At 53.2% G+C, this 12,401-nt stretch overlaps 1 protein-coding gene across 1 annotated transcript in view; it reads left to right on the plus strand.

Moving 5' to 3' along the window:
• The window catches only part of HYDIN (HYDIN, axonemal central pair apparatus protein), a 120,990-nt gene extending 108,732 nt beyond the window's left edge, over nt 1–12,258 (plus strand). Inside the window, exons 69-86 of the mRNA XM_026034340.1 lie at nt 448–694; nt 1,396–1,608; nt 2,068–2,206; nt 2,520–2,685; nt 3,464–3,611; nt 4,147–4,354; nt 4,577–4,798; nt 5,353–5,522; nt 6,031–6,229; nt 6,373–6,531; nt 7,678–7,958; nt 8,383–8,602; nt 8,806–9,018; nt 9,480–9,643; nt 9,778–9,928; nt 10,260–10,490; nt 11,056–11,280; nt 11,782–12,258. Of these exons, the coding sequence (XP_025890125.1) occupies nt 448–694; nt 1,396–1,608; nt 2,068–2,206; nt 2,520–2,685; nt 3,464–3,611; nt 4,147–4,354; nt 4,577–4,798; nt 5,353–5,522; nt 6,031–6,229; nt 6,373–6,531; nt 7,678–7,958; nt 8,383–8,602; nt 8,806–9,018; nt 9,480–9,643; nt 9,778–9,928; nt 10,260–10,490; nt 11,056–11,280; nt 11,782–12,258 (3,833 nt within the window). The remainder of the gene's footprint in view (nt 1–447; nt 695–1,395; nt 1,609–2,067; nt 2,207–2,519; nt 2,686–3,463; nt 3,612–4,146; nt 4,355–4,576; nt 4,799–5,352; nt 5,523–6,030; nt 6,230–6,372; nt 6,532–7,677; nt 7,959–8,382; nt 8,603–8,805; nt 9,019–9,479; nt 9,644–9,777; nt 9,929–10,259; nt 10,491–11,055; nt 11,281–11,781) is intronic.
• The last annotated feature ends 143 nt before the right edge of the window (nt 12,259–12,401 follow it).

The raw sequence follows: 12,401 nt of genomic DNA on the forward strand, positions 1-12,401 counted from the left end.
AACTCCCTCCCCAGTAGGAGCTTCTGTCCTGAGCTCATCTGTTACGCTAACATAGGCTTCCTGACCTTCATCCATGCCTCTTGCACAGTGATGTTCAATGGCAGCTTTTGACATAAGCCATTCTCTGAGTCTCTCCTGAGCTGCTTCACTACATTTGTGTCCCCCAAACACGCCCTAGTTCTCCCTGGTGTCTGTCCTCAATTTTCCACCTATCCCTAAGACTTTCTGGGATTAGGATTTAGAAAGCACTAAGTGACCTGACAGCTCTTACTGTTCCTCTGTGGGAATCCTCCTGCTGAAAGCATTTSGTCAGCGAGTTTTCCTGCTAGCTGCTTTAGGCCAGATGCATCCCAGCTTCCCTCCCCTCCGTCTGAAGCAGGAGGGAAAGGTGGTGAAAACAGAGTTTCCTTCTTGGAAGATGTCCCACAAACTTGTTCCTCACTACAGGAGACATTCGCTCCTCCACATCTAGTGCCTAYGTGAAGCTCCAGACCAGCCGTTGTTCCAGCCAGCTCAGCTGCTCCTCTGAGCAGGTCTCCTCCTCGCCGTGTTCCTCCTTGAGCATCGTTGACACCAGGCCCCAGTTCACTGTCGAGCCCTGCAGTGGCACCATCCCTGCTGRTCAGGAACAGCTCTTCCAGATGAAATTCTCTCCGGTGGACGTGGGCGAGTTTGAGGGCTGTATGTTCTGCAGGTAGGAAACAGTGAGAAGGGGTTACTTTTTGACTCGCACTGCTGGTGAGCAGCCCATGATCTGACTGGGTGCAAATGCAGACATGGATAGAGCCAGCAGAAACGATCAACGCACCAGAGCAGACGGAAAGGATCGTCTGGCTTGGTAGAAGCTGGTGCAGAGACACATGGAAAAGACGTTATATGAAATATTAACCTCCTTGGGGGGATTCTTACAAAGCCTGTTTTCAGAAGGGTGGAAAATAACTCCAGAGGCTCTTCTGTGCCATATCAGGGAAGAGTTGTGACTAGAATCCTTTCTGGGCAGCTTTGGGGAATCCCTCCAGCCCCCTGAGGTTTAGATCTTTAGACAGGGGCTTTTGGAGACGTGTGAGGGGTTGCCCAGAGGCTGCAAAATCTGCACTGGGAGATGCAAAAAGGTTGTCAAGGGGCCGACTAGTCCCTAGTGATTTGTCCTTATCTGACCAGCACAGTGTCCRTATATATGTTATTTATATTTATATGACACCTATAGACTGCTTCTGGTCTCTRGATAGGCAACTATCTGTGTTTCTGCCATTTCATCTCTGCTGCCTCTGTGGTGGGGAGTTTGGTCTCACTGAGTGAGAATGCAACACTCTGCTCCGTAAGTTCTACTCTRTAAGTTGGTCGGTAGCTGGCTGGCTGGAACAGCCTGCCTAATCCTTGTCCTTTTCTTCCTAGCATTCCTAATCTGAAGCCAAACCAGAAGGGCCCAGAAGTGGTTGTGAGGGGGAAAAGCCTCCTGCCACGTTGCCACTTTGAACTGGAAGACTCGGACTACATCACTGCCAACAGACGCAACCCAGACTTGCGGGGACCCAAGGGGACAACGTTAGATCCCAAAACAAGAGTGATTGAGTTCTCAGCAGTTGGGATTTGTAGCCGGAGCAGCAGGTAATTGKGGACGTGGTTTCTCCTGCCAGTGGTTACCCGATCACCTCCCTCTTAATGAGAGACCTTTGTAGCTCCTCTTCCAAACCTCCAAAATAYAGGATATAAAGATTGTAGGAGATACAGATTACATAGGAGATATAGATACAGATAGGAGAYATAGATTACACACAATACCTTGTGTGTAATCTGCTACCCCTTGGACCACCGGCCTGTTTTGAGACTGCAGCAAGCTAGTCAATGAAGATCAGTTTGCCATTTTTGCTCTCTTTGTCCCTTCCTTCAAAAAGAGCAGCTGCCAAACAGAGACCCTAAGAAGCAGATGAACCATCCATGTTGTCTGCCCATGCCTGACAACCCTTTCAGATCATGTCCAGGACTACCAGTGCCTGATGTGTGCTGCAGGACAGTCGTTAATGTCTCAACCCCACCTCAGAAGTCATCTCTGCTTTGTGTGCCCAGGGCCTTCATGCTTATGAACCCAACCAGCTCCACATACTCCTTCCAGTGGACTTGCCAAGACCCAGAAGCGCCAAAAGAGCAACCAGCTTTCTCCTGTCTCACAGAGAGAGGTCAGATCCTGCCAGAGAAGAAAGTAGAGGTGAGTACAAAAAAAGACAAAGAAGGTGGGTCCAAATTTTKGTGTGCGTCACGCTGACACCCACCCGCAGCCTCTACTGGGGCGTCCCTGGGCTACTACTACAGAGTAGTGACCTGGCAGGGTATGAAAACTACTCTCCTGCTGTGCCAGGTCTGATGTGTTTGGGCTGTAAGTGGCATAGAGACCTCTCAGAGCTGGCAGCTATGGGCTTTCTTAGATGGAGATAAGATGGAGCTATTCTGGGGTTTCTCTGTTACAACCCCCTCTCTTTAACCCTGTTTTGCTCCTTTTCATTTGTCTCTTTCTTCCCCAGATCAAGTTTGAATTCATCCCTCAGCACCTGGACATCACAGAATCATTCTGGCTCTTCACAATCCCTGAGCAGAGCATCTCGATCCCCTTCCTGCTGGTGGGCCATGCCACCGACCCGTTAGTGTCTCTGGACAGGTCCCACCTGAACTTCCACTCGCTCTTAGTGGGTGAGTAGTGCAGGGAGAGCACCACACATACGTGCCACTCCAGGGCCCTGGCAGCCCTGTTGTTCTGGAAKGCTCTAAAGAGGAGGCTGGAAGTGGAAACAAGCACTTGTAAGCAGATCGGTCAGCACCCAAGTGGATGAGGGAGAGGAAGAGGAAGGGAGGCATGTGGTTGGGRCTGTTTGCAAAGGAAGAGTTGTGGAGAGGTCCCAGAGAGGCCCAAAGCGCATGGGCCTGTGAGCCACTTCAGCCTGGGAGAGCCCCCGGCCAGTCTTCTTGTGTCCTGGAGCACAGGGATCTTGGAAATGGAATTTTGGAAATAGAGTCTGCCTTTGTCCTAGAAGTGGTGCAAAGACCACAGTCTTCAAGGACACCACTTCTAGGACAAACACCTTCACCTGAAGAATCCCTGGGGGATCCTCACCAACTATGCAGCATCTCACTTCYTGCAGAGGCAGAACCGTTTTGGGGATAGGCCTTTTGAGGACAGTTTCTTTGAGTCATCTTTTAAAACATCTCATATTTGACTGCTTAGTCATCTCAGGGTGGCTGATGGGTGCTCAGGGAAAGCTGGGGCAGTTGGATTCCATCTCGGTGCACACAGCTGAAGGTGGTGGAGCTGCCCCTGGTGGACAGGCCACGGTCATGGGCTCTGTGTCCATGTCCTGTTCWGTGCAAATTGCCTGCTCTGCTCAGCTGGCCGGCAGGAAGACGCTGTGCGGTGGTAGCCTGGTCCTCAGAGAAACTGAGGGTTTTCAACTGATGCCTTCTCCTTACCCAGGGCATGAGATGTACCAGACAATCCACATGATCAACAGTGAGAAGGAGGCCTTCAGCTTCACTTTCAGAGAAAGCTCCTTCTTCCCCGAGGCCTGCAACGCCTGCTTGAATGTAGAGCCCCGGCAAGGCTCCATCGCGGCCCTTTCAAGGTACCAGGGCTCTCGGGTGCCGCTGTGAGCTCCTAGCCCCATTCCCAAGCACCAAACGTCACCCCGTCGGTTTTCCTTTTGAGGGTGTCCCCTCTGCAGTCACCAGGGGACTCTCAGCAGGAGCAGGTTTTTGTCTGGCTTCTTCTTTTCCCAGAGGGGGATGTGGTTCTGTTGCTGCTGTCTCTGTGAAGTAGCCGTGATCCGACCTTGTAGGCCATCTTCCTGGAGAAATTCAGGGTTAGAGTTTCTGATTTTGATGACAACAGTGTGTTTTTTGTGTTTGAACCTTGTGATCTCTGAAAAAAAGTAGCTCMAAGTGTGCGAGCTGTGCTCTTATTCACTGCCACTATCATTTCACTGCTTAATGTACTCAGGCCTAAATCTGCTCTTACCAGGACTTGCTCCATGATGGAAGGCACCAATGGAACAGGCAGGGTGCTGCTCCTGATTTCTTCCAGGCCTAACGTCTCGCCGATGTGGGACCAGGAAAGCTGTAAGAAGCAGTGAACTGAGCAGGAAGGTCTTCTCTTCCCAGGTGTCCCATCACAATCTCCTTCATACCAGTTCTGGAAGGAGAGGTGGTCTTCAACCTCATATGTGATGTCAAGAGGAAGCCCCTGCCCCTCTCCTTGAACATCAAGGCCACCGCCTATAGCACAAATGTGTGTGTGAGGTTTGAGGACAGAGAGGGCTGCGTTGCAGAGCTCAGCGCGCAGGAGATCAACATCATTAACTTCAGGAAGGTGAGTGGTGCTGGTTCCCTGACCACTTGTCCCAAGGAACCCTACAAGATTGGACCCTAGCTTAAAGCTCAGCAATTCTACTTGAACAAGAGGAGGAGACACTTTCCCTCATTTATGTGTATRCTCCAGTCTCTAGAGCAAGTCGTTAGCTGATGGTAGAAGATCCTGGCTGGTGCTTTCCAGGTACTGTAACCACTTGCCCCCATTGACTTCTTCCCACAGGTGGAGTTAAACGAAAACATTCAAAATATCTTTACCATCAGCAATACTGGGAAGCTGAGCTTCACGTTCTCCTGGGAACTCAGCAGCCCTCCAGCACAGAAGCAGTTCCTCACCATTACCCCTCAGACGGGCACTGTGGAGGCCGAGGGGAAAGCAGAGGCTCTGCTGACTTTCCACCCGCGGAAGATCTGCTCCATAAAGAACGTGGGGCTGACGCTGCAGGTGAGTGAGAAGCATTTCCTGCTGTGACCTTTCCTTCCCTACGCGAGGCAGGAGCTCCTTCACTGAAGAGTGAAGCCTTTAGTGTCTTCAGTATCTCACAGCAGAGAGGCTCCTGACACCCAGCTGAAGAGCCTGACAGCTCCTGAGCTGCACACTGAAGTGCTAGCCCAGGCCCACTCGCTTTTGAGGCAGGAGCTTCAAAATGCCTCCTATGCCCCTAGTTTGAGGAGCACCCTAGAAGGCTGGGAAGGGCCTGTTCCTCTCTTCCTGAACCAGGTCCCACAGCTCACCAAGGCCCTGCCGACATATGGCAGCTCAAAGCATTGGGCTGTGACTCTCTTAAAATCTTACCACCTCAGCCCAAGCATCTCACTTTCAGTTACTGTTCTGGGGTCTTTGGAACGTTTCTGGGGTTCTTTGGCTCTCTTGTATTGCCACTACAGCCAGCAGTCCCCCATCACCTCTTTCAGCTGTCTCCAGTGTTCAGTTCCCGTTCTGGGTGCCATCCACACCTCTTCTCCTGGCTCATTCAGTCTTTTCCCCCTTCACCCCAGATCAGCAAGGGCCCCAAATTTGTCTGCGTGTTGCTGGCCACCGTGGTGGTGCCCACCGTCTGCTTCTCCTCCACCAAGCTCAATTTTGGCACTTGCTTCGTCTACCACGCCGGGATGCCACCGGCCCAGCAGACCCTCGTCATCACGAACAAGGCGGACAAGGATGTCAGGTGGGCCGGCCCTGATGGCAGCTTTGAGCCCTGCTCCTCACACGACTGGCCTGTGTCCTCGTGGCCAGCAGGGCTCTTTGTGCTGCCAGCAAGGACATGGGGCCACGTCTTGGTCACCCACCCTGGTGCTCGCCGGGGTGACAGTGCTGCTCCCAACTCCTCGCGGGAGCTGGGCCTGCTGTGCCAGTCCTCCCTGCCTGTGTGCYCACCCCTCTGTTTTGGTTGTGTGAGATGCCAGGGTTTGGCAGGCTGATTTGAGTTTTTGATTTGCCAAGGAGAAGTATTCCCTTCCCTGAGCGCTCTTCACACGAGGGACCTGTTCAAGACTATTCCCCACTATCTGCTGAGCTGCCAATGGCCCCAGCTCCCATTATAAACAGCCCCTTGGACACAGCCAGTGCCTGAGGATGCAACGAAAGGAGAATGGAGTGCCCCAGGAAGCCCTGGCATCACCCACTGGGCACGCAGCCTTATGACACCTCTGTTCCTCTGCTCTGCTTCCTCCCAGCTTGAGCTGCTTGTTCACCAGCACCCCACACCTGGAGGTGGATTTCCCGGGCTACACACTAGCCCCAGGAGGGACGGTGGAGGTGCCCATCACTTTCTACCCCAGAGAGGCTGTGTCCTATCGTGAGCTTGTCCCTTTTGAAATCAATGGTCTTTCCCAGCAGACCGTTGAAGTCCAAGGAAGGGGCACAGAAATGAAGGTGAGACCAAACCCCATCCTAAATCTCCGGGTGCTGGCCAGACAATATGTCTGTTGCCCTCATTTGCCTTGTCTCTCTTCCCTGGTCTGTCATAGTTTGGTCTTCTGCTGCCTAAGTCCTGTTTCTTTTCACTTCCTACTCAGGTTGACGTTGTAGAACCGCAACGGAAGGTGGTGAAGTTGGGAGCCCTCTCCGTCGGGCAGACGGTGAAGAAGACTGTCACCATAGCCAACAACAGTGCTGCCCCTCTCACTTTTCAACTCCATTTCATACACACCGTGCCAGAGTTGCAAGAAGCTGGGGTAAGCTGGGCCTTTGCCATCGGTGGAGAACACTTTGCTGGGGTGTCCGCAGGTAGCAGTGGGTTCCTCTGGGCAGGAGCTGGCTTTGCTCTAGCACATTGCTGCATCCAGAGGAACATCTTCCTTCAGTCGTGCACACTTGTTTTCTCTGAGCACGGCRTAAAAATGACTGCAAAGCTCCACACCGGAGCAGATCCGGAGATCAGCAGCCTTGGGACGCAGGCGGATTGTGTGTCCTTAGCTTCCTCAAAGACAGCTCCAGAGCTCCTTGTTCCTTGAACTGAAATTGCCTGGAGATTCCAGGCTTGGGCTTTTGCCTTTGTGGACATCGTAGTCAGTATGTGAGAGAAATAAAGTGCTGATCAGCCCCCTTCTGTGCAATATATCAATATTCCCTTGTGCACAGATAGCCCAAAGCCTTTTCTCAAGATATTTTTCTCCCTCTTGTGGGTGTTAGTCATCAAAGCTTGCTAAGGGTTAAATTCCGAAGGGTTAAAGCAGAATATAATGTGTTAATTGATCCATGGAAAAGATGATCACTCTCATCTTCAAGATTTCTTCTTGCACTTGCAGAAATAAGTTGTTTGGTGCTTTATGTAATGTTTGTCACCAAATGGGACTGGGTTGGTTTAATTGCAGTTAATTATAGTTGCATGTTCTCCTGGCTAGCGAGCTTACCAGCGGATGTTTGCAATGTAGATGTCTCACACAAGGTASGTGCCAGGAACTCTCTTGAAGAGCCAAAATTGAGAAGTAAGAATAATTCCTCTGATGCGTTTTTAACCTGTACAGTAGTTTGCAGCTGTATATTCTAGACCCGTAGAGTTAAAGGAGTTAAAGTCCTGCTTTGAAGACAAAGAGTTGCTGCTCTCTTGGAGCTTACATGAAGTGACTTTGGAAGTGACAGTCCAGCTCCCCGTGGCTAGATCTTACAAGAGAACAAGATCTTGTAAGATATTACAAGAGAACATCCTTGTTACCTAGGGAAGAATATCAGAGATCGGGTGAGATTGGAGGAAACCAATCAGGAATGGTAGAAACCAAACAGGAATGAATCTGAATTGGAAAAATCTCCTGTAGCTCTAGCTCAGAAGGATTCACTTCCAGTAGCCAGATGRAGTAGCCTCTGTTTATTTCTTTGAGCAGGTTCTTTGCTTGAACCCCTGCAGTGAAGTAAGTCTGAAGCCCAAAGGAGATACCTGTAAAGTGGAGGTCATCTTCTCCCCCAAGCGCCGCGTGCTGCCGTTCAATGAAGAAGTAACCCTGGAGTGCTATGGCCTGGTGCGCTCGCTCTTCATGGTGCAGGGCTCCTGCCAGGGCATCGATGTGAACCTGGACCGAGAGTACATCAACTTCGGAGCAGTGTTGCAGCACAGCCGCACGAGCCAACGCATCCTCATGCAGAACACAGGCGACATAGGAGTCAGGTAATGCAAAACTGGAGCGCCGGCGAGCTTGGATAGAGGCTGGGGGCAGGATGGGACCGTGGCTGCCCATGCAGTTGTTCCCATCTCCTTTGACCTCCTGGGGACAAGGCAGCAGGCTGGGAGGGACCAGGGCCAGCTGGCAGAGCCTTGCAGAGGATGCTGCRCCTGCCCCCAGGCCCGTCCTGCTGTGTTGTGTCCTCCTGAGCTCCTCACGGGGAGCAGATATCGAGCACTGCACGTGTGCTCCAAGGCTTTGCAGCCCAGTCCTCCCATCTAGCAGAGGGCTGCAACTACCTGCTTGTTTGCAAGTAGGTGCAGCTGAGCGAGTCTTGCAAGCAAGTCTTGCCCAACTTGGAGCCCTCAGCCCACTGTTCACAGCCTCCCCATTGTTAATGCTTGCTGTCCTTGTKCTTTCCCTTGTAAGGTTCAAGTGGGACATCAAGAGCTTTAAGCCATGTTTCTCCATCAGCCCCGTGAAGGGTTACATCTCCCCAGGAATGGACATCCCTCTGCTTGTGACCTTCCACCCCTGCAAGCCGGGCCAGGCTATCCAGTACGATGGCCTGAAGTGCTTCATCCCGGGCAGTGAGCCGCTCCGGGTGACGCTTTCAGGATGCTGCGTGGAGGTCTCAGCCTCCAAAGAGGTAATGGAAGCAGAGCTGGGGCAATTGCGTCTCCACCGACCTCACCACCACTGTTACGGGGCTTGGCACAGAACTGGTCTGAGCCCTGTCCAGCTTTCCCTGATTCTGCCTCTCTTTCCTCCACATCTCTGCAAGTGGGTGAGGAGACACCAGCCCCATGAGCTCAGTAAGACCAAGCAGCCTTTTGTGCTCCTCCGTTGCAGACGCTGAACTTCACCTGTGACGTGCGCGAGAAGCAAAGCCAGACCATCCTCCTGTCCAACCCGAGCAACGAGGCCTGGACCATGCATCCCRTCATCGAAGGGCAACACTGGGAAGGGCCCGAACTTTTTCATCTAGAGGCCGGTCAACAAAACAAGCCCTACGAAATCACTTACAAGCCCCTCACCATGACCTCCGAGAACAAGAAACATCAGGTACGTAAGCTGCACCAGCATGCTGCTCCTCGTAATGTTAGCCTCATGGGTGATTCTGCTTTGAGCAGGAGTTTGGCCTTGGTGACCTTCAGAGGTGTCCTCTAATCTGAATTTATCCTATGCTGGATAAATTTATGGAAACTGGATTTCTTTGTGGCTAGAGGTTCAGAATAGGGCTGGGCCGGTATGGCAGTTGGCATTGACAGCTAGATGTAACGGAGGAGCTAACCTAAAATGCCAGGTTGTCCAAGGCTCCGAGAAGTGAGGTTTGTTCTGTACAGCTCCTCGTCCCTGTGTGTGCAGCCCTGGGGGCTCAGAGGCCTTTCTGGTGAGCTCTACAGGCTCCCCAAGCCCCGCGCAGGGCTAGTTCAGCCAGAGTTGGACCTTGTTGCTGCCTAAGGTCCTTTTGCAGATAGCAGGAAAGGCCAGGAAAGCTCACTAGGTTTCTTCCTTCTCTCTAGGGCTCCATCTTCTTCCCCTTACCAGATGGGACGGGTTTACAGTACTTCCTGCAGGGCACTGCTGAGGCACCAAAGTGTTCGGGCTCTATTTTCCGGGAGGTACCGTGCAGGACTTCCCACACGGAGCTCATCCCTGTCTCCAACTGGCTGAACAGACCACAGAGGTGAGTTGAGGCCAGGAGCTCTCATCTCACCAGCAATCCCTGCAGTGGCGTATGAAGTCCCCTCAGGATGAGAGGAACTGTGTTGTTATTCCCGTGTGATGTTGTCCTGTTGACCATGTGCTCCTCACTTGCAGGTTCCTTGTGGTAGTGGACATACTGAAGCCCGAAAAGGTGGAAAGCAGCTCCGTGCTGCAGGGGCTGGAGTACATTGATGTGCCCGGCTGCAGCCAGAAAGACTACAAGCTCACGTTCCTCTCTTACAAGGAAGGGCTCTTCAACACGATGGTAAATGTGAACACTGGGCCTGGGTCCTTCACAGAGCTGCTTCCTCACTGGGAGAAAAAGCTGCCCGTCTCTTCTCATACCTCTGTGTGCCCGCAGGTGGAGCTGTAGATCCCAGTGGGCTACCAAGCAGGAGGCATCTGCTCTTTGTATAGACCTTTCATGCTGTTAGTGAGGGTCTAGGAGAGACCTGGTCTTGAGCTCTTCCTAGGAGGCTGCTTGCTGTTGTCCTTGGGGAAAGGGTGCTGAGCTAGAGGCTCTTTCAGCTGGCTGAACACAGCCAGGATGTTTTTGTGTGTGCAGTGACTCGTCCTTCCCTTCTGCTCTGATTTAGGTGACCTTCCTCAATGAGGTGACCGAGGAATACTTGTTCTACYTGGTCACCTTCAAAGCTACGGCTTCGGGCCCCATCAGCACTATCGAAGTCGTGGCCCCTATTCGGGAGAGTGTGTCCTCATCCATCAGGGTGAGCAACCCTCTGTCCATCCCAGTGACGTTTGCCACCGATTGCAAAGTGCCCGACATCAGTGTTCCCTCACAGTTCACTGTTCCTGCTTTGTCAGAGGTAGGTGCAAAGCTTGTCCAAGACTCTCTTCTCTTTCTGGGGCCTTTCACAGAGCAGAAAGGCCCTGCTTTTAGAGGGTCTCGCTTTTTGAGTGGTGCCCTCCATGCTCTCTATGGGGCTGCTTTTCAAGGGTAGCAACCCTCACATGAATATGTTTTCTGAAGTTGGGGATTTTGCCTTGATTTCCCTGAGGAAGGCTGCTGGAATGCCAACCTCTCTGCTTCAAAACTCAWTTTGGCAGATGGCAAAAGCTTGCAGAGCTATTAGGATCCTTGCARTGTGTTGGATTGGGATATGACGTGCAAGTAAAGCACTGGAATTATATTTCAGCTCTTTAATGTGGGGGTCATGAGTGAAGATAATTGAGGGTGGGAGGCTGCTGGGATAGTGCTGGAGGGCTCTTGCTTGCTCAGAACAATCTCCAAGGAAATTGTCCCCCAGCTGCAGCAGGGCTCTGTTCTGCTGATTGGAGTGACTGTGCGCTGCTRTCCTGCATCCCCTTGTCCCAGGCCCTGCCTCCCCTCTCTCCACATGACCCAGTGGCCCTTCTGTCTCTTCCTCCCAGACCAGCCTTGTCTTTGAGTATCAGCCCTTGAAAGTTGGGGAGAGCACTGGGCACCTGGTGCTCCAGAGCAGCGACTTGGGCTCTTTCTGCTATGACCTGAACCTGAAAGCCACCGCCAGCAGGCCTGAGAAGCCACTCTACTTCTGCACTGCATTGGGCTCTAACCAGACCCTGACCGCCAAATTCATCAACTATATCCGACAGAAGACAGACTATGTCCTTCAGGTACCCCCAGGGTCACCCCACCATGCTCCCCCTGGGCCTTTGTGGGAGACAAGGAGCCCTCCCCRGCAGCCGGGGTGGGAGATAGCTCATCTTGCTGATGTCACCGTGTTCCTTTGGGAGCTCCTGCCCCCCCCAGCTTGACCTGATCTAACTGTGGTGGGAATACAAGGCTCTTCCCACCACAACAGTGCCTGTCCCCAGCAGGACTGTCCATCCTTCTCCAATGTCCTTGTTGGAGCTCCTGTTGCAGCTCCTTTGGAGTTTGGACTTCTAAGTTACTGCCAGAAGTAGTCCAGGGCTTAAGGTCCCCCATGGTTTGGGTTGCAAAGTTGTCCCTAGTGGGAACATTTGGGTGTCCRTATGGCCACTCATCATGGGTACCCACCTAAGGGTGGGAGCAGGAGCCTTGTGACCTCAGCCACGGTGCTGCGTGACATGGGGCACCAGGGCTGGGTCTGCTTTGGGGACCTCCTGTTGTAATCTTCTTCGTCCCTGTTGCAGCTGGACTGTGCCGATTTCCAAGTGGAGAAGACCCTCAGCGTGGCTGCGGCCAGCGTGGGGGGCTCGGAGGTGAGCGTGGAGGTAACCCACGAGCCGAGCCGCCTGGGCGAGACGCGGGCCACGCTGCTGCTCTCCTCGCCGCTCGGTGGGGACTACAGCATCCCGCTCTTCGGCCTCGCCGTGCCGCCCAAGCCRCAGGGCCCCTTCCAGATCCGCGCCGGCTCCAGCACCTCCATCCCCTTCAAAAACGTCTTCTCGGAGCACGTGACCTTCCGCTACGATGTGGAGAACGCGGCGTTCGCCGTGCGCGCCACCGAGCACCTGCGCCCCAAGAAGAGCATCTTCATCACGGTCTCCTTCGAGGGGAGCCCCGGCGGCAGCCGCGCGCCCGTCACCAGCCGCCTCGTGGTGTCGTGCGCGCAGGCGGGCGCCGTCTCCTGGGTGTACTACCTGCGCGGCGTCACCCCTGAGCGCTGAGCTGCTGGCCTTGTGTGGTGACACCATGGCCCTCATCSCCACTGTGTATGGTGACACCATGGCCCTCGTCCCCCTGGGTTTGGTGACACCATGGCCCTCGTCCTCACTGTTTGGTGACACCATGGCCCTTGTCCCCATGGATT

This window comes from Nothoprocta perdicaria, unplaced genomic scaffold (assembly GCF_003342845.1).
Source record: "Nothoprocta perdicaria isolate Ctin4 unplaced genomic scaffold, notPer1 scaffold_143, whole genome shotgun sequence".
NCBI lineage: Eukaryota > Metazoa > Chordata > Aves > Tinamiformes > Tinamidae > Nothoprocta > Nothoprocta perdicaria.